Source organism: Ranitomeya variabilis, chromosome 2 (assembly GCF_051348905.1).
Source record: "Ranitomeya variabilis isolate aRanVar5 chromosome 2, aRanVar5.hap1, whole genome shotgun sequence".
Lineage (NCBI taxonomy): Eukaryota > Metazoa > Chordata > Amphibia > Anura > Dendrobatidae > Ranitomeya > Ranitomeya variabilis.
Window position 1 is genome coordinate 410,243,260 of NC_135233.1, and position 20,671 is coordinate 410,263,930.

The following is a 20,671-nucleotide window of genomic DNA, read 5'->3' on the forward strand; positions in this document are numbered from 1 at the left end:
GTTTGTATGCCATGGACCCGGTACAGGCTCTCACGGCACAGGTTAATGAGCTTTCTCAGCTTTTGCAGAAGCTGTCTGTGGAACAGCAAGCCTTGGTCCACTCTCACCAACAGGTGCAGAGAGATGTGGCAGGTGCTTTACAGGTGTCCGCTCCATTTCAGTCCCCGGAAGGGGGGCCCCTCTGATGTATGCTTAGCGGACCCCGAACTGCCTGTAAAATTACCCAAAACTTTTTCTGGGGATAAAAAATTGTTTAGGGTCTTTAACCCCTTCCTGACGTCGGACGGGATAGTACGTCCGACGTCAGGTCCCCTGCTTTGATGCAGGGCTCCGCGGTGAGCTCGCATCAAAGCCGGGACATGTCAGCGGTTTTGAACAGCTGACATGTGCCCGCAATAGCGGCGGGTGAAATCGCGATTCACCCGCCGCTATTAACTAGTTAAATGCCGCTGTCAAACGCAGACAGCGGCATTTAACTACCGCTTCCGGCCGGGCGGCCGGAAATGACATCATCGCCGACCCCGTCACATGATCAGGGGTCGGCGATGCTTCAGTATTGTAACCATAGAGGTCCTTGAGACCTCTATGGTTACTGATCGCCGGTAGCTGTGAGCACCACCCTGTGGTCGGCGCTCACAGCACACCTGCATTTCTGCTGCATAGCAGCGATCTGATGATCGCTGTTATGTAGCAGAGGCGATCGAGTTGTGCCTGCTTCTAGCCTCCCATGGAGGCTATTGAAGCATGGCAAAAGTTAAAAAAAAAAAGTTAAAAAAATGTGAAAAAAATAAAAAAAACACAAGTGTTATAAAAGCGCCAAAACATAAAAAAATGATATAAATGAGGTATCGCTGTAATCGTACTGACCCGAAGAATGAAACTGCTTTATCTATTTTACCAAATGCGGAACGGTATAAACGCCTCCCCCAAAAGAAATTCATTATTAGCTGGTTTTTGGTCATTCTGCCTCACAAAAATCAGAATAAAAAGCAATCAAAAAATGTCACATGCCCTAAAATGTTACAAATAAAAACATCAACTCGTCCCGCAAAAAACAAGACCTCACATGACTCTGTGGACCAAAATATGGAAAAATTATAGCTCTCAAAATGTGGTAACGCAAAAAATATTTTTTGCAATAAAAAGCGTCTTTCAGTGTGTGACGGCTGCCAATCATAAAAATTCGCTAAAAAACCCGCTATAAAAGTTAATCAAACCCCCCTTCATCACACCCTTAGTTAGGGAAAAATTAAAAAATATTTATTTCCATTTTCCCATTAGGGTTGGGACTAGGGTTAGGGTTGGGTCTAGGGTTAAGGCTACAGTAAGGGTTGGGGCTAAAGTTAGGGTTAGGGTTGGGGCTAGGGTTAGGGTTTGGATTACATTTAGGCCGGCCTCACACTCAGCGTATAAAATTACGGTCCGTTTTTTACGGCCGTAATACGCCTCAAGCTTCGAAATACGGTGATCCGTACGAACTCCGTAGGCAAGGTGTGGTTGCGTATTTTGCGCAGGTAATGTTGCGTATGTAATCCGTATGTCCACCGTATTGCGTTTTTTTCACGCAACTTGACAAAATGGACAATTAACGGTTTTTGAGGCAGAACTTGATTTAAATTACCATCATCAACCCTATTTAAGGCCCCTACAACAGGTGGCTCCCTCCCATATGGTCATTTTGTGGTTTGCCATCTGTTGGAGTGTTGTGTTAACATTTGGACCATGTCTGACCACCTGCAGTTCACCCCAACACAGCGGGTTTTGTTTAACTGGGTCTTGTCGCGTCGGTTTGGCCAGCCATACCCTGTGATTGTGGATCCGCGAAGGAGGAGCAGAAGAATGTGGGTGCATCCTCTGTTGACCCAACGCCTCACTAAAGGCCATTTTCATCGGCTATATACAGCTCTGCGGGCACATCCAGAAAAGTTCTATCTCTACTGCCGCATGACAATCCAAACATTTGACAGATTGTTGGAGATATTACGCCCAGGAATAACATTTCAGGACACAATGATGCGCAAAGCCATCTCCGCAGAGGAACGTCTTCTCCTTACATTACGGTATGTATTCTACATCCTCACATACCTTTTGTTGTATTTTTTTCCTTTATTTTTGACCCAGAATATGTGTACATTAGGTCACAAGCAGATGTGACAAAGATCCTAAAATATTTTATTTAAGCTCCCTTTTGAATTTTGGTTTGTCCCAGCATTTTTTTGGATTTTTTTATGAGAAATGTTTTGTGTGCACTCTTGAACCATATGTAATTTTTTGGTATGTGTTTCTCTTTCAGATTCCTGGCCACTGGATTGTCATTTGCGGGACTCCACCTGGAGTTTTTGATTGGCCAATCAACCATTTCTGGCATTGTGCGTTTAACATGTCGGCAAATATGGGATAGACTCAAGGACCTTGTGATGCCTGAGCCAAAGCAGGCTGATTGGCTCAAAATAGCCCATGGGTTCCAGGTGAATTGTGACTTCCCAAACTGCATTGGAGCGGTGGATGGGAAACATATCCGGGTACGTAAGCCGCCGAACTCTGGCTCCCAATTCTACAACTATAAGCAGTTTTTCTCTGTAGTACTGTTAGCTGTAGTTGACAGTAACTACAGGTTTATAATTGTAGACATTGGGGCCTATGGCCGAACTGGAGACTCTAGGGTATTCAATTCGTCTATAATGGGTCGGCGGCTACGTGACAACCAGTTACATCTCCCACCACCACAACCACTCCCAGGCTCCACTGCAGAACCAATGCCTTTTTTTTTGGTTGGTGATGAGGCGTTCCAACTGACCAAACACCTCATGAGGCCTTATCCCCGGCGCAACCTGGACCACCGTCGGAGGATATTTAATTTGCGCCTTTCTAGGGCGCGGAGACTGGTTGAGTGTGCATTTGGTATTCTGGTGGCCAAATGGCGTGTCCTCCAGACTGCCATACAGCTCAGTGAGGCTACCGTCACTGAAGTTATCAAAGCATCAGTCATTTTGCACAACTTTACCCGCATACATGATTGCTTTGCAGATGTTAATAATGAACACATGTTGCGTAGTGTAATTAGGCCAACACCACATGGCCCTCCTCCGCGCCGTCCCCTTTCTGGAATCAAAGTTAGGGATGTTTTGTCAAATTTTTTTGTATCTCCTCAGGGTTCTACTCCCTGGCAAGATTATGCTGTTTCTCAGTTGTAATTTTCTTATTTTCTTGATGTCATTGTCAAATATAATTTTTTAGGCCACAGAAAAAGTACTGTGTGTGTTGTGGTTCCTTATTGACCCTATGTTTATGTTTCTAGAATATGTGTGTGATGCAATAATGATTTTGACCAAAACATCATTTAGCTTTTTCAAAAACATTTTAGTTAAATAACCAGCCTTTTTGGGTTTCCCTGTTAACATATTTTTTTCATATGTTAGTTTTCCTTTTTTAGGGTGAAGTTTAAAACCATAAAAAACAGAAAAGGTTAAATGTTGCCCAAAATAACACAAAACCATGGTAGGCAGCTCACAAATATAAAGATTAGGCCACAAAACAACAATACATTACAAATCCCTGTAAGTTGGCGGGGGAGATGGTGCCTGCTCTGGGTCCTGGTCAGGGGGCCTTTGTTGGGCCAATGTGACTTCATCCTGTGAGGATGCACTGGCTTGTGGCACAGAATACTGGCCTTGTCCATATTGGCCAGTTGGTTGGTGTCCATAAGCCAATTGTCTCTGTGCCTCCTGCTGACGGACATATTGGCTTGCATCATACCCAAGCCCAAAATGGCCATGTTGTCCAAACCCAGGTTGGGACCAGCCTACATCACTGGGTCTGGAAAAGTGGCCATATTGGGATTGGGGGTTGTAGGCTGCCATTTGGTAGACTGATGGCCTTTGTATATTTGGTGGTGGGAGGGGTTGAGGTGGAGGCATACGTGGAGGAGGTGCTGCAAATCCTGATTGATCTTGCTCCTGTTGAGGGAATTGAAGGCGCAAGAGGTTGGTTTGGGAAAGCTGCCTTCGCTCAAGATATTCAAACACCTCATAGGGGTTATTTGGAGCTGTGCTTAAATCAATCAGGATTTGCATACACCCTCTCACACGTAGCCTCACCTCACGGGGAAGGGGTCTAAGGTAACGGGCAAGGCTGCGGGCAAAGGCCTCCTCTCCATCATCCGTTGCTGCCCTGGCCAAATAATTGAGGACCCCAGCGTCAACATCATTTCTTGTTGCTTGCAGCTCTCTCCTTCGGCGGGCTCTCCGTAAAGGCCCAGCTGCCTGTGGGGATGACACCAGTGGGTGTGGAGGGCTGCTGCTCTGGGCATGTTCCTCAGGCCTTTCAGCATCATGTGGTGCTGAGGGTGGTGGTGCTGCTGCATCTTCCTCACTTGCTGCTGCCTGCTGTGATGATGATGCTGATGGGTCCTCAAGGATGGATGCTGAAGCTTGGAAAGATGGGCCTGCCACCTCTTCATCAACACTTACAGGATCGATCAGAGCCTCCGATTCCGACCCGGTCTCCCTCTCTGTGAGGTTAGACTGTGTTCTGTTAATAGAATGAAAAAAAAAAGGTATTATTTTTTGCCCATTGTTTAATTACACATCTGTGAGCTATATTGTGTCAAAAAACATACACACAACCTCATATCAGACCAACATCTCCTTATCTACTCCACTCTTATCTCAAATTCACACATGAATATACCAGATTTTTCTGTGGGATAACACCAAAGGTTAACAACACTATCACAACACATCATAATGTGGCCTAACATTTCAAGCTCAAACAAAAACATGAAGACCCACATCTTCAAACAATCACAGAACATCCAGTAACAAAACAACTAACAAACCACTGCATGAACATTTCTAATCTCGCCTACTACCTTCTCATCCATCCCTTGTAGCAGGTAGTGATGTTTGGCGGCCAGGGTCCTCTCTCATCCAGGATCCTTTTTGATTTTAGCCTTGTTTACATTATATTTTGCACTATATTTACACATCCTTAGATGTAATTGGCAATGTAAGAACCGTAAAAATAACAAGATAAGATTGATTATCACTCAAAATGTGTGGAGAGGTTATTACTTACTGCCTCAGATTCATACTGACATCCAAAAATGAAAGACGGTCATAGTATATATATTTCCGCTTCTTGAGTGGGGCTGATGACCCACTTCTTGCCCGCTGCTGTCTTTCACGCCGGTATTGGTCCCGGATGCTGCGCCATCGTGTCATTACATCATCCACTGCAATTACATGTTCCAAAATATTGAGCAAGATCAGTAGGAAAATAGCTTCTTACAGTTGGAATTTTTTTTTTTTTTTTTTTTTTTTGGGGGGGGGGGGGGGGGTTTCTTGCACCATTATTTACATGAAAGGGGTTACATGCAGTGGTCTATATATCGGTCACAGTTGGAAACTTTACAGTCACAGACTGGGAGGGGAGAGAACCCTGTTCTTGCAAACATACATTAGGTCGGATTGTGAATGTGAAATAAAAATGCCTTCTGCAAGAATTAGCCTAATGTGACAATTTAGGACAAATAAAGACAAGGGGCAACACCCCTCGGGACGAGGTATGAGTACCAAGAAAAATTTATCCGCGCAACATCAAGATTACATATGTCCATAAACACTTGGCCATGTTAATCAGCTTTTGGATTTGACAAAATGGCCATAAATGACACAGATATCTAAAAATGATTATTCAAGTCATCATGTAGGGAAAGCATCTTGTAAAGTCAAATCAAATACATGAGTGTACTTACTTAGTCTTGTCTGGTCCGCACGTGGCCGTTGGGCATAATCAGGGAATAGGAGGCCACAGATGGCCCTCCAAGCTGCCTCTTTCCTGGCCCGGTTGGAGTAGTTTGGATCCCGCTGGTCCCATATTTCTGGCCTTTCTTGGACCAGGATGAGGAGCATGTCCACATTAATTAGACTGGCCATGATGCATGCAACTCTGTGGAGGCGAGCACCAGACTTCCGGGATGTCTGTGTGGCTTTTTCAGCTAATTAGCATGTCTGGGATTCATGATTGAGGGCTTGGCTCAATTCCTTGCACCTGGCGTTGTCTGGAGATATCTGGCGTATTTCTCGCAAGTCACACTGCTGGTCCGTGTGTAATCCGTATTTTTCGCGCACCCATAGACTTTCATTGGCGATTTTTTTGCGCAACACGGTGACAAACGCAGCATGCTGCGATTTTCTACGGCCGTACAAGACCGTATATTACGGATCCGTAAAATACGGCAGATAGGAGCTGGGACATAGGGAATCATTGGGCCATGTTTAATGCGTATTTTACGGACGTAGTTTATGCGCTCATACGTCCGTAAAACTCGCTCGTGTGAGGCCGGCCTTACGGTTGGGAATAGGGTTGGGATTGGGGTTAGGGGTGTGTCAGGGTTACCGTTGGGATTAGGGTTAGGGATGTGTTTGGATTAGGGTTTCAGTTATAATTGGGGGGTTTCCACTGTTGAGGCACATCAGGGGCTCTCCAAACGCGACACGGCGTTCGATCTCAATTCCAGCCAATTCTGCGTTGAAAAAGTAAACAGTGCTCCTTCCCTTCCGAGCTCTCCCGTGCGCCCAAACAGGGGTTTACCCCAACATATGGGGTATCAGCGTACTCAGGACACATTGGGCAACTTTTGGGGTCCAATTTCTCCTGTTACCCTTGGCAAAATACAAAACTGGGGGCTAAAAAATATTTTGTGGAAAAAAAAGATTTTTTATTTTCACGGCTCTGCGTTATAAACTGTAGTGAAACACTTGGGGGTTCAAAGTTCTCACAACACATCTAGATAAGTTCCTTGGGGGGTCTAGTTTCCAATATGGGGTCACTTGTGGGGGTTTCTACTATTTAGGTACATTAGGGGCTCTGCAAACGCAACATGGCGTCCCATCTCAATTCCTGTCAATTTTGCATTGAAAAGTCAAACGGCGCTCCTTCCCTTCTGAGCTCTCCCATGCGCCCAAACAGTGGTTTACCCCCACATATGGGGTATTGGCGGACTCAGGACAAATTGTACAACAACGTTTGGGGTCAAATTTCTTCTCTTACCCTTGGGAAAATAAAAAATTGGGGGCAAAAATCATTTTTGTGAAAAAATATGATTTTTTATTTTTACGTCTCTGCATTATAAACTTCTGTGGATCACTTAATGGGTGAAAGTGCTCACCACACATCTAGATAAGTTCCTTAGGGGTCTACTTTCCAAAATGGTGTCACTTGTGGGGGGTTTCAATGTTTAGGCACATCAGAGGCTCTCCAAACGCAACATGGCATTCCATCTCAATTCCAGTCAATAGGGTTGAGCGACCTTAGCTTTTTTAGGATCGAGGTGGGTTTTGTGAAACCCGACCTTCTCGGATGTCGGATCGTATGGAATCGGCCGATTCTACTGTAAAGTCGGGTTCCGGAACACGAAACCCAATATATATATATATATATATATATATATATATATATATATATATATATATATATATATATATATATATATATCTCTCTCTCTCTCTCTCTCTCTCTCTCTCTCTCTCTCTCTCTCTCTCTCTCTCATTTTTTGACTCCGGAAATTACTACGTCCGAAAACGTAACATAGCACTATGATGCCGCAGGAGCCGGAACCTATGTCATCACGCTGCCCACAATTAATTGGCTCAAAAAATGGCGGGGAAGGCGTCATTCGAAACGCGACTTTGGCGCCAAGTTCGCGTTCCACGTGGCCGACCCACACTGGGATCGGATCGGGTTTCATGAGACGCCGACTTTGCCAAAAGTCGGCGACTTATGAAAATGAACGACCCGTTTCGCTCAACCCTACCAGTCAATTTTGCATTGAAAAGTCAACTGGCGCTCCTTCGATTCCGAGCTCTACCATGCGCCCAAACAGTGGTTTACCCCCACAAATGGGGTATTGGCGTAGTCAGGACAAATTGTACAACAACTTTTGGGGTCCATGTTCTCCTGTTACCCTTGGTAAAATTAAACAAATTGGAGCTGAAGTAAATTTTTTGTGAAAAAAAAGTTAAATGTTCATTTTTATTTAAACATTCCAAAAATTCCTGTGAAACACCTGAAGGGTTAATAAACTTCTGGAATGTGGTTTTGAGTACCTTGAGGGGTGCAGTTTTTAGAATGGTGTCACACATGGGTATTTTCTATCATATAGACCCCTCAAAAAGACTTCAAATGAGATGTGGTCTCTAAAAAAAAAATGGTGTTGTAAAAATGAGAAATTGCTGGTCAACTTTTAATCCTTATAACTCCCTAACAAAAAAAAAAATGTTGGTTCCAAAATTGTGCTGATGTAAAGTAGACATGTGGGAAATGTTACTTATTAAGTATTTTGTGTGACATATCTCTGATTTAATTGCATAAAAATTCAAAGTTGGAAAATTGCGATATTTTCAAAATTTTTGCCAAATTTCTTTTTTTTTCCCACAAATAAACGCAGGTAATATAAAAGAAATTTTACCACTATCATGAAGTACAATATGTCACGAGAAAAGAATGTCAGAATCACTGGGATCCGTTGAAGCGTTCCAGAGTTATAACCTCATAAAGGGACAGTGGTCAGAATTGTAAAAATTGGCCCGGTCATTAACGTGCAAACCACCCTTGGGGGTAAAAGTGTTAAATGGCTAAAAATAAAATGATATTATAATATAACTGATACTACACGTTCGGGACAGTGTGTTTATTCCGAGGCTCGTTTATTATTCCATGCCCCTCTCTGTCTTTGGCTATGTGCACACGTAGGAAATGTGGTGCAGAATTTTCTGCACTAAATCTGCATCTGCAGATTTGATGCAGTTTCTGTGCAGTTTCTATGCAGTTTCTATGCAGTTTCTATGCAGTTTCTGTGCAGTACAATATAAATCAATGGGGAAAAAAAAAAGCTGTGCACATGGTGCAGAAAAATCTGCAGCAGAAACGCTGCAGAACTGCACAAAAGAAGCGACGTGCAATTCTTTGAAATCTGCAGCGTTTCTGCGCAGATTTTTCTGCACCATGTGCACAGCTTTTTTTTTTCCCATTGATTTACATTGTACTGTAAATCACAGTGCAGTTCTGCAGCGTTTCTGCAGCAGAAAAATCTGCTGCAGTTCTGCACCAATTCTGCACTAAATCTGCATCGTGTGCACATACCCTTTAGTTGTTTGTGCATATATTTGTGTTTCTTCAGAAACTTTGCTATACAAAGACTGAGGAAGGCCTGAAAGCTGCTGTGACATCAGTTATTTTATTGTTGTCAGCCATTAAAAGGTATCATAGCTACACGCAGAGCGTTACTGGAAAGCATCACACATTACTCTGGTCGCCATCACAAATTACACTGGTAACCATCACGCATTACACTGGTAACCATCACAGTGGTAACGCTGCTATCACACAATACATTGGTAACAATCACACATCACACTGGTAACCATCACACTGCTATCTATCATACATCACACTGGTAGCCATCATACATTACACTGGTAACCATTACACATCACATTGGTAACTATGACACTAGCAACCTTTACACATCACACTGGTACCATCACACATCTTACTAGTAGCACCATTAACCATCATATATCACACTGTTTAGCATGATACATCACACTGGTGGTAACACCAGAAAATATTTATCACACTGGTAACGCTGCTAACTATCACACAATACATTAGTAACAATAACACATCACACTGGTAACCTTCACACATTACACTGGTATCCATCACGTCACACTGGTAACATTGGTAATCACACTGGTAACACTGGTAACAATCACACTTGTAACACCATTAACCATCATTTATCACACTGGTGACACTGGTAAACATCACACTGGTAATGCTAGTAACCACACATCACACTGGTAACACCAGAAACCATCATTTATCACACTGGTAACCACATATTACACTAGTAACCACTAGTGATGAGCGAATGTGCTCGCCACTACTCGGTACTCGGCGGGATTTGTGAGCAGAAGAGGGCAGTTGTTGACAACCAACATCAACAAGGCCGTCGATATTCAGGTCAGACCCCACACATAAGACCTCAGGAGTGGACATGGATGTCAGACATATGTACCATCCTACAAAACTTTGAGGACTGCACCAAGATGGTGAGCGGCGATGATGCCATAATTAGTGTCACCATCTCAGCATTCTGAAAACCTCTCTGCTCACAATCAAAGAGGATGCATTGCAGGCAGAGCACGATGAGATGGAGCAAGGAACCATACAGGGGGATTACACTCAGCCCAGCCTCATGTCTTATCAACGTGGATTGGTAGGCAATGAGGAGGAGGAGGAAGAACAGAGCTACTTTCATAGGCTATAGACGATACTACAAGCGCAGCTGTCATACCGTCTGTTCAGCGGGGATGGCCTGAGGACAGGGAGGAGGAGGAGGACAGCATGGTCAGTCGTCCTGTTGGTGAGGACACGGAAGTCTTGCCTGTTAGCAGTCTGGCACGCATGGCTGACTTTATGTTGCGCTGCGTTTCATGTGACCCTTGCATTATAAAAAATTTTGGTGACACTCATTACTGGTTGGTGACACTTCTAGACCCACGCTACAAGGAGAACTTTCAATCTCTTCTGCCTGAGGCAGAGAGGTGTGCTAAAATGGTGCAGTACCACAGGGCCCTTGTAGCGGGATTACTTAGAAAATTCCCATGTGAAAATGGTGGCAGCAGACGTCAGAGTTTGTTGTACAACCAAGGAGTCCAAGCAAGAGAGACAGAAGTACAATCCAGCTCAGGCAGGGGAACAATGGCAAAGTTCTGGGACAGTTTTCTCAGACCCTCCCATCATGCCAGCACAGAGGCAAGGGGTGCTGTCACAAGAAGTGCAAAGTTTGGGAAGATGGTGAGGGAGTAAGATGAACAAGGGCTGGACTGGGCAAGATTTCTGTACACCACCAAGTGAAAACAGCAAAACATAACCTGTAATACATTGTCTTTTTTGTGGAGGTGTATTCTCATGCACCTCTCCCCAACCACACATGGGTATCCGCTTCCAAATTTGGTCTGTTTGGCTACGTTCACTGTTATGACCCCAATGGCGAGGGTCTCAGAGGAACGTGGAAGTCTGCAGAATACAAAAATCCAGCTCATAGGGCAGTGGTAACTGGGTTGACCATATATCTACTCCTAACGCCAACACTAGAAGTAGCCGGGGATCATTCCTACGTTGATTCTAGATGACACGCGCCAGCCGGAGAATCTAGCTACCCCTAGTAGAGGAAAACAAAGACCTTTCTTGCCTCCAGAGAAGGGGACCCCAAAGCTGGATAGAAGCCCCCCACAAATAATGACGGTGAGGTAAGAGGAAATGACAAACACAGAAATGAACCAGGTTTAGCACAGAGAGGCCCGCTTACTGATAGCAGAATAAAGAAAGGTAACTTATATGGTCAACAAAAACCCTATCAAAATCCACACTGGAAATTCAAGAACCCCCGAACCGTCTAACGGTCCGGGGGGAGAACACCAGCCCCCTAGAGCTTCCAGCAAAGGTCAGGATATAGATTAGGAACAAGCTGGACAAAAATACAAAACCAAAACAAATAGCAAAAAGCAAAAGGCAGACTTAGCTGAAATAACTGGAACCAGGATCAGTAGACAAGAGCACAGCAGACTAGCTCTGATAACTACGTTGCCAGGCATTGAACTGAAGGTCCAGGGAGCTTATATAGCAACACCCCTAACTAACGACCCAGGTGCGGATAAAAGGAATGACAGAAAAACCAGAGTCAAAAAACTAGTAACCACTAGAGGGAGCAAAAAGCAAATTCACAACAGTACCCCCCCCTTAGTGAGGGGTCACCGAACCCTCACCACGACCACCAGGGCGAACAGGATGAGCGGCATGAAAGGCACGAACTAAATCGGCCGCATGAACATCAGAGGCGACCACCCAGGAATTATCCTCCTGACCATAGCCCTTCCACTTGACCAGGTACTGAAGCCTCCGCCTGGAGAGGCGAGAATCCAAGATCTTCTCCACCACGTACTCCAACTCGCCCTCAACAAACACCGGAGCAGGAGGCTCAGCAGAAGGAACTACAGGCACAATGTACCGCCGCAACAAGGACCTATGAAATACATTGTGAATAGCAAACGACACAGGAAGATCCAGACGAAAAGATACAGGATTAAGGATTTCCAATATCTTGTAAGGCCCAATAAAACGAGGTTTAAATTTGGGAGAGGAGACCTTCATAGGAACAAAGCGGGAAGAAAGCCATACCAAATCCCCAACGCGTAGTCGGGGACCCACACCGCGGCGGCGGTTGGCAAAGCGCTGAGCCTTCTCCTGTGACAACTTCAAGTTGTCCACCACATGATTCCAGATCTGCTGCAACCTATCCACCACAGAATCCACCCCAGGACAGTCAGAAGGCTCCACATGACCCGAAGAAAAGCGAGGATGGAAACCAGAGTTGCAGAAAAAAGGCGAAACCAAGGTGGCGGAACTAGCCCGATTATTAAGGGCAAACTCAGCCAACGGCAAGAATGTCACCCAATCGTCCTGATCAGCAGAGACAAAACACCTCAAATAAGCCTCCAAAGTCTGATTGGTTCGCTCCGTCTGTCCATTAGTCTGAGGATGGAAAGCAGACGAAAACGACAAATCAATGCCCATCCTACTACAAAAGGATCGCCAGAACCTGGAAACGAACTGGGATCCTCTGTCTGACACAATATTCTCAGGGATGCCGTGCAAACGAACCACGTTCTGGAAAAACACAGGAACCAGATCGGAAGAGGAAGGCAGCTTAGGCAAAGGAACCAAATGGACCATCTTGGAGAAGCGATCACATATCACCCAGATAACGGACATGCCCTGAGATAGCGGAAGATCAGAAATGAAATCCATGGAGATATGTGTCCAAGGTCTCTTCGGGACAGGCAAGGGCAAGAGCAAACCGCTGGCACGAGAACAGCAAGGCTTAGCTCGAGCACAAGTCCCACAGGACTGCACAAATGACCGCACATCCCTTGACAAGGAAGGCCACCAAAAGGACCTGGCCACCAGATCTCTGGTGCCAAAAATTCCCGGGTGACCTGCCAACACCGAGGAATGAACCTCGGAAATGACTCTGCTGGTCCACTTATCCGGGACAAACAGTCTGTCAGGTGGACAAGACTCAGGCCTATCAGCCTGAAATCTCTGCAACACACGTCGCAGATCCGGAGAAATAGCTGACAAGATAACTCCATCTTTAAGAATACCAACAGGATCAGCGACTCCAGGAGCATCAGGCACAAAGCTCCTAGAAAGAGCATCGGCCTTCACATTCTTTGAACCTGGTAAATACGAGACAACAAAATCAAAGCGGGAGAAAAACAATGACCAGCGGGCCTGTCTCGGATTAAGGCGTTTAGCAGACTCGAGATACATCAGATTTTTGTGATCAGTCAAGACCACCACACGATGCTTAGCACCCTCGAGCCAATGACGCCACTCCTCAAATGCCCATTTCATGGCCAACAACTCCCGATTGCCCACATCATAATTTCGCTCGGCAGGCGAAAACTTCCTAGAGAAAAAGGCACAAGGTTTCATAACAGAGCAACCAGGGCCTCTCTGCGACAAAACGGCCCCTGCCCCAATCTCCGAAGCATCCACCTCAACCTGAAAGGGAAGTGAGACGTCAGGCTGGCACAAAACAGGCGCCGAAGTAAACCGGCGTTTCAACTCCTGGAAAGCCTCCACGGCAGCAGGAGCCCAGTTAGCTACATCGGAGCCCTTCTTGGTCATATCCGTCAAAGGTTTCACAATGCTAGAAAAATTAGCGATAAAACGACGGTAGAAGTTAGCGAAGCCCAAGAACTTCTGAAGACTCTTAACTGACGAGGGCTGAGTCCAATCAAGAATAGCTCGGACCTTGACTGGGTCCATCTCCACAGCAGAAGGGGAAAAAATGAACCCCAAAAAGGGAACCTTCTGTACACCAAAGAGACACTTTGAGCCCTTGACAAACAAAGAATTTTCACGCAAAATTTTAAAGACCAACCTGACCTGCTCCACATGCGAATCCCAATTATCAGAAAAAACCAAAATATCATCCAGATAAACAATCAAAAATTTATCCAGATACTTCCGGAAAATGTCATGCATAAAGGACTGAAAAACTGAAGGCGCATTGGAGAGCCCAAAAGGCATCACCAAGTACTCAAAATGACCTTCGGGTGTATTGAATGCGGTTTTCCATTCATCACCTTGCTTAATGCGCACAAGGTTGTACGCACCACGAAGGTCTATCTTGGTGAACCACTTGGCACCCTTAATCCGGGCAAACAAGTCAGACAACAGCGGTAAAGGATACTGAAATTTGACAGTGATCTTATTTAAAAGCCGATAATCAATACAAGATCTCAAAGATCCGTCCTTTTTTGCCACAAAAAAGAATCCCGCACCAAGAGGGGAAGAAGACGGACGAATATGTCCTTTCTCCAGAGACTCCTTGATATATGAACGCATAGCGGTATGTTCAGGTACCGACAGATTAAACAGTCTTCCCTTAGGAAATTTACTGCCTGGGATCAAATCTATAGCACAGTCACAGTCCCTATGAGGAGGCAGTGCACTGGACTCAGACTCACTGAAGACATCCTGATAATCAGACAAATACTCCGGAACTTCCGAAGGCGTAGAAGAAGCAATAGACACAGGCAGGGAATCCTCATGAATACCACGACAGCCCCAACTTGAGACTGACATAGCCTTCCAGTCCAGGACTGGATTATGGGTCTGTAACCATGGCAGCCCTAAAACAACCAAATCATGCATTTTATGTAAAACCAGGAAACGTATCACCTCGCGGTGTTCAGGAGTCATGCACATGGTAACCTGTGTCCAATACTGCGGTTTATTTGCAGCCAATGGTGTAGCATCAATACCCCTAAGAGGAATAGGATTTTCTAATGGTTCAAGAGTAAAACCACAGCGCTTAGCAAATGAGAGATCCATGAGACTCAGGGCAGCACCTGAATCTACAAACGCCATGACAGGATAAGATGACAGTGAGCAAATCAAAGTTACAGACAGAATAAATTTAGGTTGCAAATTACCAACGGTGACAGGACTAACAACCTTAGCTATACGTTTAGAGCATGCTGAGATAACATGTGTAGAATCACCACAGTAGTAGCACAAGCCATTCCGGCGTCTATGAATTTTCCGCTCATTTCTAGTCAGGATTCTATCACATTGCATTAAATCAGGTGTCTGTTCAGACAACACCATGAGGGAATTTGCGGTTTTTCTATCACATTGCACCGAATTAGGTGTCTGTTCAGACAACACCATGAGGGAATTTGCGGTTTTGCGCTCCCGCAACCGCCGGTCAATTTGAATAGCCAGTGCCATAGTATCATTCAGACCTGTGGGAATGGGAAAACCCACCATAACATTCTTAATGGCTTCAGAAAGGCCATTTCTAAAATTAGCGGCCAGTGCACACTCGTTCCAATGTGTCAGCACGGACCATTTCCGAAATTTTTGGCAATACACTTCAGCCTCGTCCTGCCCCTGAGACATAGCCAGCAAGGCCTTTTCTGCCTGAATCTCAAGATTGGGTTCCTCATAAAGTAAACCGAGCGCCAGAAAAAACGCATCAAGATCAGCCAATGCCGGATCTCCTGGCGCCAGCGAAAAAGCCCAATCCTGAGGGTCGCCCCGTAAGAACGAAATAACAATTTTTACTTGCTGAGCAGAATCTCCTGATGAACAGGGTCTCAGGGACAAAAACAATTTACAATTATTCACGAAATTCCTAAACTTAAACCTGTCTCCGGAAAACAGTTCAGGAATCGATATTTTAGGTTCTGACCTAGGATTTCTGATAACATAGTCTTGTATGCCCTGCACACGAGTAGCCAGCTGGTCCACACTTGTAATCAAGGTCTGGACATTCATGTCTGCAGCAAGCATAGCCACTCTGAGGTAAAGGGGAAGAAGAAAAAAAAAAAAAAAACTCAGAATCTTCTTTCTTATAATCCCTCTTCTGCAATGCATTAAACATTTAATACTGGCCTGGCAAACTGTTATGACCCCAATGGCGAGGGTCTCAGAGGAACGTGGAAGTCTGCAGAATACAAAAATCCAGCTCATAGGGCAGTGGTAACTGGGTTGACCATATATCTACTCCTAACGCCAACACTAGAAGTAGCCGGGGATCATTCCTACGTTGATTCTAGATGACACGCGCCAGCCGGAGAATCTAGCTACCCCTAGTAGAGGAAAACAAAGACCTTTCTTGCCTCCAGAGAAGGGGACCCCAAAGCTGGATAGAAGCCCCCCACAAATAATGACGGTGAGGTAAGAGGAAATGACAAACACAGAAATGAACCAGGTTTAGCACAGAGAGGCCCGCTTACTGATAGCAGAATAAAGAAAGGTAACTTATATGGTCAACAAAAACCCTATCAAAATCCACACTGGAAATTCAAGAACCCCCGAACCGTCTAACGGTCCGGGGGGAGAACACCAGCCCCCTAGAGCTTCCAGCAAAGGTCAGGATATAGATTAGGAACAAGCTGGACAAAAATACAAAACCAAAACAAATAGCAAAAAGCAAAAGGCAGACTTAGCTGAAATAACTGGAACCAGGATCAGTAGACAAGAGCACAGCAGACTAGCTCTGATAACTACGTTGCCAGGCATTGAACTGAAGGTCCAGGGAGCTTATATAGCAACACCCCTAACTAACGACCCAGGTGCGGATAAAAGGAATGACAGAAAAACCAGAGTCAAAAAACTAGTAACCACTAGAGGGAGCAAAAAGCAAATTCACAACAGTTCACATTAGCGGCGGGCGCCGCAGCGGCGCCGCATGCGTCATGCGCCCCTATATTTAACATGGGGGCGCATGGACATGCGTCGCACTTGCGTTTTGCGCCGCATGCGTCGCTGCGGCGCCCGGGCGCAGAGGACGCAGCAAGTTGCATTTTTGCTGCGTCCAAAATCAATTAAAAAAAGGACGCATGCGGCGCAAAATGCAGCGTTGTGCATGCGTTTTGCTGCGTTTTTGTTTGCGTTGTGCACTGCGGCGCCGACGCTGCGGCGCACAACACAAATGTGAACGTAGCCTTTGCTGTTATCCTCCTCCTTATTCTCATCTTCATCATCCACAACCAGTAGAGCACCAGGGTGAATGGATTCCGTGATGCAAAAGTCCCTCAATTTTTGTGCAAGGGTGTTTTTCAGATGCCCATTACAAATTAGAAACCAAAATAAACTTTCATCAAAATGAGATGTACGTATATTTTTCCCATATTATTCCAGTTTCAACCCCTTCACGACATGCCCCGTACTAGTACGGCGCATGTCATGTCTCCCCCTTTGATGTGAGCTCCGGCGCTGACCCAACATCAAAGTCGCGACATGTCAGCTGTTTTGTACAGCTGACATGTGCGCGCAATAGCGGCAGGTGGAATAGCGATCTACCCGCTGCTATTAACTAGTTAAATGCGGCTGTCAAACGCTGACAGCGGCATTTAACTACCCCTTCCGGCCGGAAATGCGCGCATCGCCGACCCCCATCACATGATCAGGGGTCAGCGATGCATCGGCATAGTAAGCAGAGGTCTCCTTGACCTCTGATCTCCTATGGTTACTGATGCCGACTTGCTGGGAGCGCCACCCTATGGTCGGCGCTCATAGCAAGCCTGTAATTCTACTACATAGGGGCGATCTGATGATCGCTGCTATGTAGCTGAGCCGATCAGGCTATGCCAGCTTCTTGCCTCCCATGGAGACTATTGAAGCATGGCAAAAGTAAAAAAAAAATGTTTTAAAAAAATGAGAAAAAAAAAAAATATAAAAGATTAACCCCTTTCTGACCTCGGACGGGATAGTACGTCCGAGGTCAGAACCCCCGCTTTGATGCTGGCTCCGGCGGTGAGCCCGCATCAAAGCCGGGACATGTCAGCTGTTTTGAACAGCTGACATGTGCCCGCAATAGCGGCGGGTGAAATCGCGATTCGCCCGCCGCTATTAACTAGTTAAATGCCGCTGTCAAACACAGACAGCGGCATTTAACCAGCGCTTCCGGCCGGGCGGCCGGAAATGAGCGCATTGCTGACCCCCGTCACATGATCGGGAGTCAGCGATGCTTCTGTATAGTAACCATAGAGGACCTTGAGACCTCTATGGTTACTGATCCCCAGTAGCTGTGAGCGCCACCCTGCATTTCTGCTGCATAGCAGCGATCATCAGATCGCTGCTATGTAGCAGAGCCGATCGCGTTGTGCCAGCTTCTAGCCTCCTATGGAGGCTATTGAAGCATGGCAAAAAGTTAAAAAAAAAAAAAAAAATGTGAAAAAAATAAAAAAAAATATAAAAGTTTAAATCACCCCCCTTTCGCCCCATTCAAAATAAATCAATTAAAATAAAAATCAAACCTACATATATTTGGTATCGGCGCGTTCAGAATCGCCCGATCTATCAATAAAAAAAAACATTAACCTGATCGCTAAACAGCGTAGCGAGAAAAAAATTAGAAACACCAGAATTACGTTTTTTTGGTCGCCGCGACATTGCATTAAAATGCAATAGCGGGCGATCAAAAGAACGTATCTGCACCAAAATGGTATCATTAAAAACGCCAGCTCGGCACACAAAAAATAAGCCCTCAACCGACCCCAGATCATGAAAAATGGAGACGCTACGGGTATCGGAAATGGCACAATTTTTTTTTTTTTAGCAAAAGTTTGGAATTTGTTTTCACCACTTAGATGAAAAATAACCTAGACATGTTAGGTGTCTATGAACTCGTACTGACCTGGAGAATCATAATGGCAGGTCAGTTTTAGCATTTAGTGAACCTAGCAAACAAAAAACAAGTGTGGGACTGCACTTTTTTTTGCAATTTCACCGCACTTGGAATTTTTTTCCCGTTTTCTAGTACACGACATGCTAAAACCAATGATGTCGTTCAAAAGTACAACTTGTTTCGCAAAAAATAAGCCCTCACATGGCCATATTGATGGAAAAATAAAAAAGTTATGGCTCTGGGAAGGAGGGGAGCGAAAAACGAACACGGAAAAACCCAAGGTCATGAAGGGGTTAAATCACCCCCCTTTCGCCCCATCCAAAATAAAACAATAAAAAAAAATCAAACCTACACATATTTGGTATCGCCGGGTTCAGAATCGCCCGATCTATCTATAAAAAAAAAGCATTAACCTGATCGCTAAACATCGTAGCGATAAAAAAATTTGAAATGCCAGAATTACTTTTTTTTTGGTCACCACGACATTGCATTAAAATGCAATAACGGGCGATCAAAAGAACGTATCTGCACAAATGTGGTATCATTAAAAACGTCAGCTCGGCATGCAAAAAATAAGCCCTCACCCGACCCCAGATCCCGAAAATTGGAGACGTTACGGGTATCAGAAAATGGCGCAAATTTTTTTAATCAAAGTTTGGAATTTTTTTTCACAATGGCAGGTCAGTTTTAGCATTTAGTGAACCTAGCAAAAAAGCCAAACAAAAAACAAGTGTGGGATTGCACTTTTTTTTTGCAATTTCACCACACTTGGAATTTTTTCCCCGTTTTCTAGTACAAGACATGCTAAAACCAATGGTGTCGTTCAAAAGTACAACTTGTCTCGCAAAAAATAAGCCCTCACATGGCCATATTGACAGAAAAATAAAAACGTTATGGCTCTGGGAAGGAGGGGAGTGAAAAACGCAAAAATGAAAAAGGGCTGCGTCTTGAAGGGGTTATTATCTCTGCACTGTCCTTTTATAACCCAGTGTATACCTCTACAATATGAAAATATTGAAATACTATTATATATTTTTTTTTTTATACCCCTGTCTCTGAGCAGTTGCAGAGAAACATATTTCGTTGGACACAATCTGGCATCATATATATGAACCTGTGTTCGCTCCTCCCTTTTGTTATTTACTTGCATCGGTGGATTCACATCCTTTTTTTTTATTTCAGTATGATTTATCTTTGTCTCCTCATTCTCCACCACTAGATCACCAGGCTTAACGTATTCTGTGCCGCTACAGGCAGTTCAATTTTTGGCAAGGGTGTCTATGATGCCCATAGTATTTTTTTTTTTTAAATGTACCCCCTTGGGGAAATGTTTGTCAGCCCATGCACTTAGTGTATAGGCATTACAAGTGTATAAGAAACACTCCTTTACATTGGGCCTAGTTTTTAATAAGGCCTTCCTCCACCTCTCATTTTCCACCACTAGATCACCAGGGTTCACGTGTTCCGTGCTGCTACAGACAGTCAATTTTTTGGCAAGGGTGTCTGTTAGGCCGGCGTCACACTTGGCGTAAGACAATACGCCACGTATTATACGTCCGTACTACGGCCGTAATACGGAGAAATGTTCCCAAAATAGTGATCCGTAGTCAGGGTGTTTCAGCGTATTTTGCGCATGGCATCCTCCGTATGTAATCCGTATGGCATCCGTACTGCGAGATTTTCGCGCAGGCTTGCAAAACCGACATCTAATGGATTTATGTGCTCAAATGTTCGGGAAAACATATATACAGTATATATATATATATATATATATATATATATATATATATATATATATCATTGTGACACATATATATATATTCTGTATTTAGATTTCAATCAGCGCGATATCTGTGAACAGCCGGTAATTCAATTGCCGGCTTTTCATTT

General features: G+C 44.7%; 1 protein-coding gene across 1 annotated transcript; it reads right to left on the reverse strand.

Annotated features, from left to right (window-relative positions):
• Positions 1–3,365: 3,365 nt before the first annotated feature.
• Positions 3,366–6,352, reverse strand: LOC143806295 (uncharacterized). The gene is made up of 2 exons (XM_077286533.1): positions 5,077–6,352; positions 3,366–4,530 (listed from the first exon to the last, which is right to left on the reverse strand). Exons 1-2 carry the CDS (start codon positions 5,220–5,222, stop codon positions 3,546–3,548), a joined length of 1,131 nt encoding a protein of 376 aa, XP_077142648.1. The 5' UTR covers positions 5,223–6,352; the 3' UTR covers positions 3,366–3,545.
• Between the last annotated feature and the right edge of the window lie 14,319 nt (positions 6,353–20,671).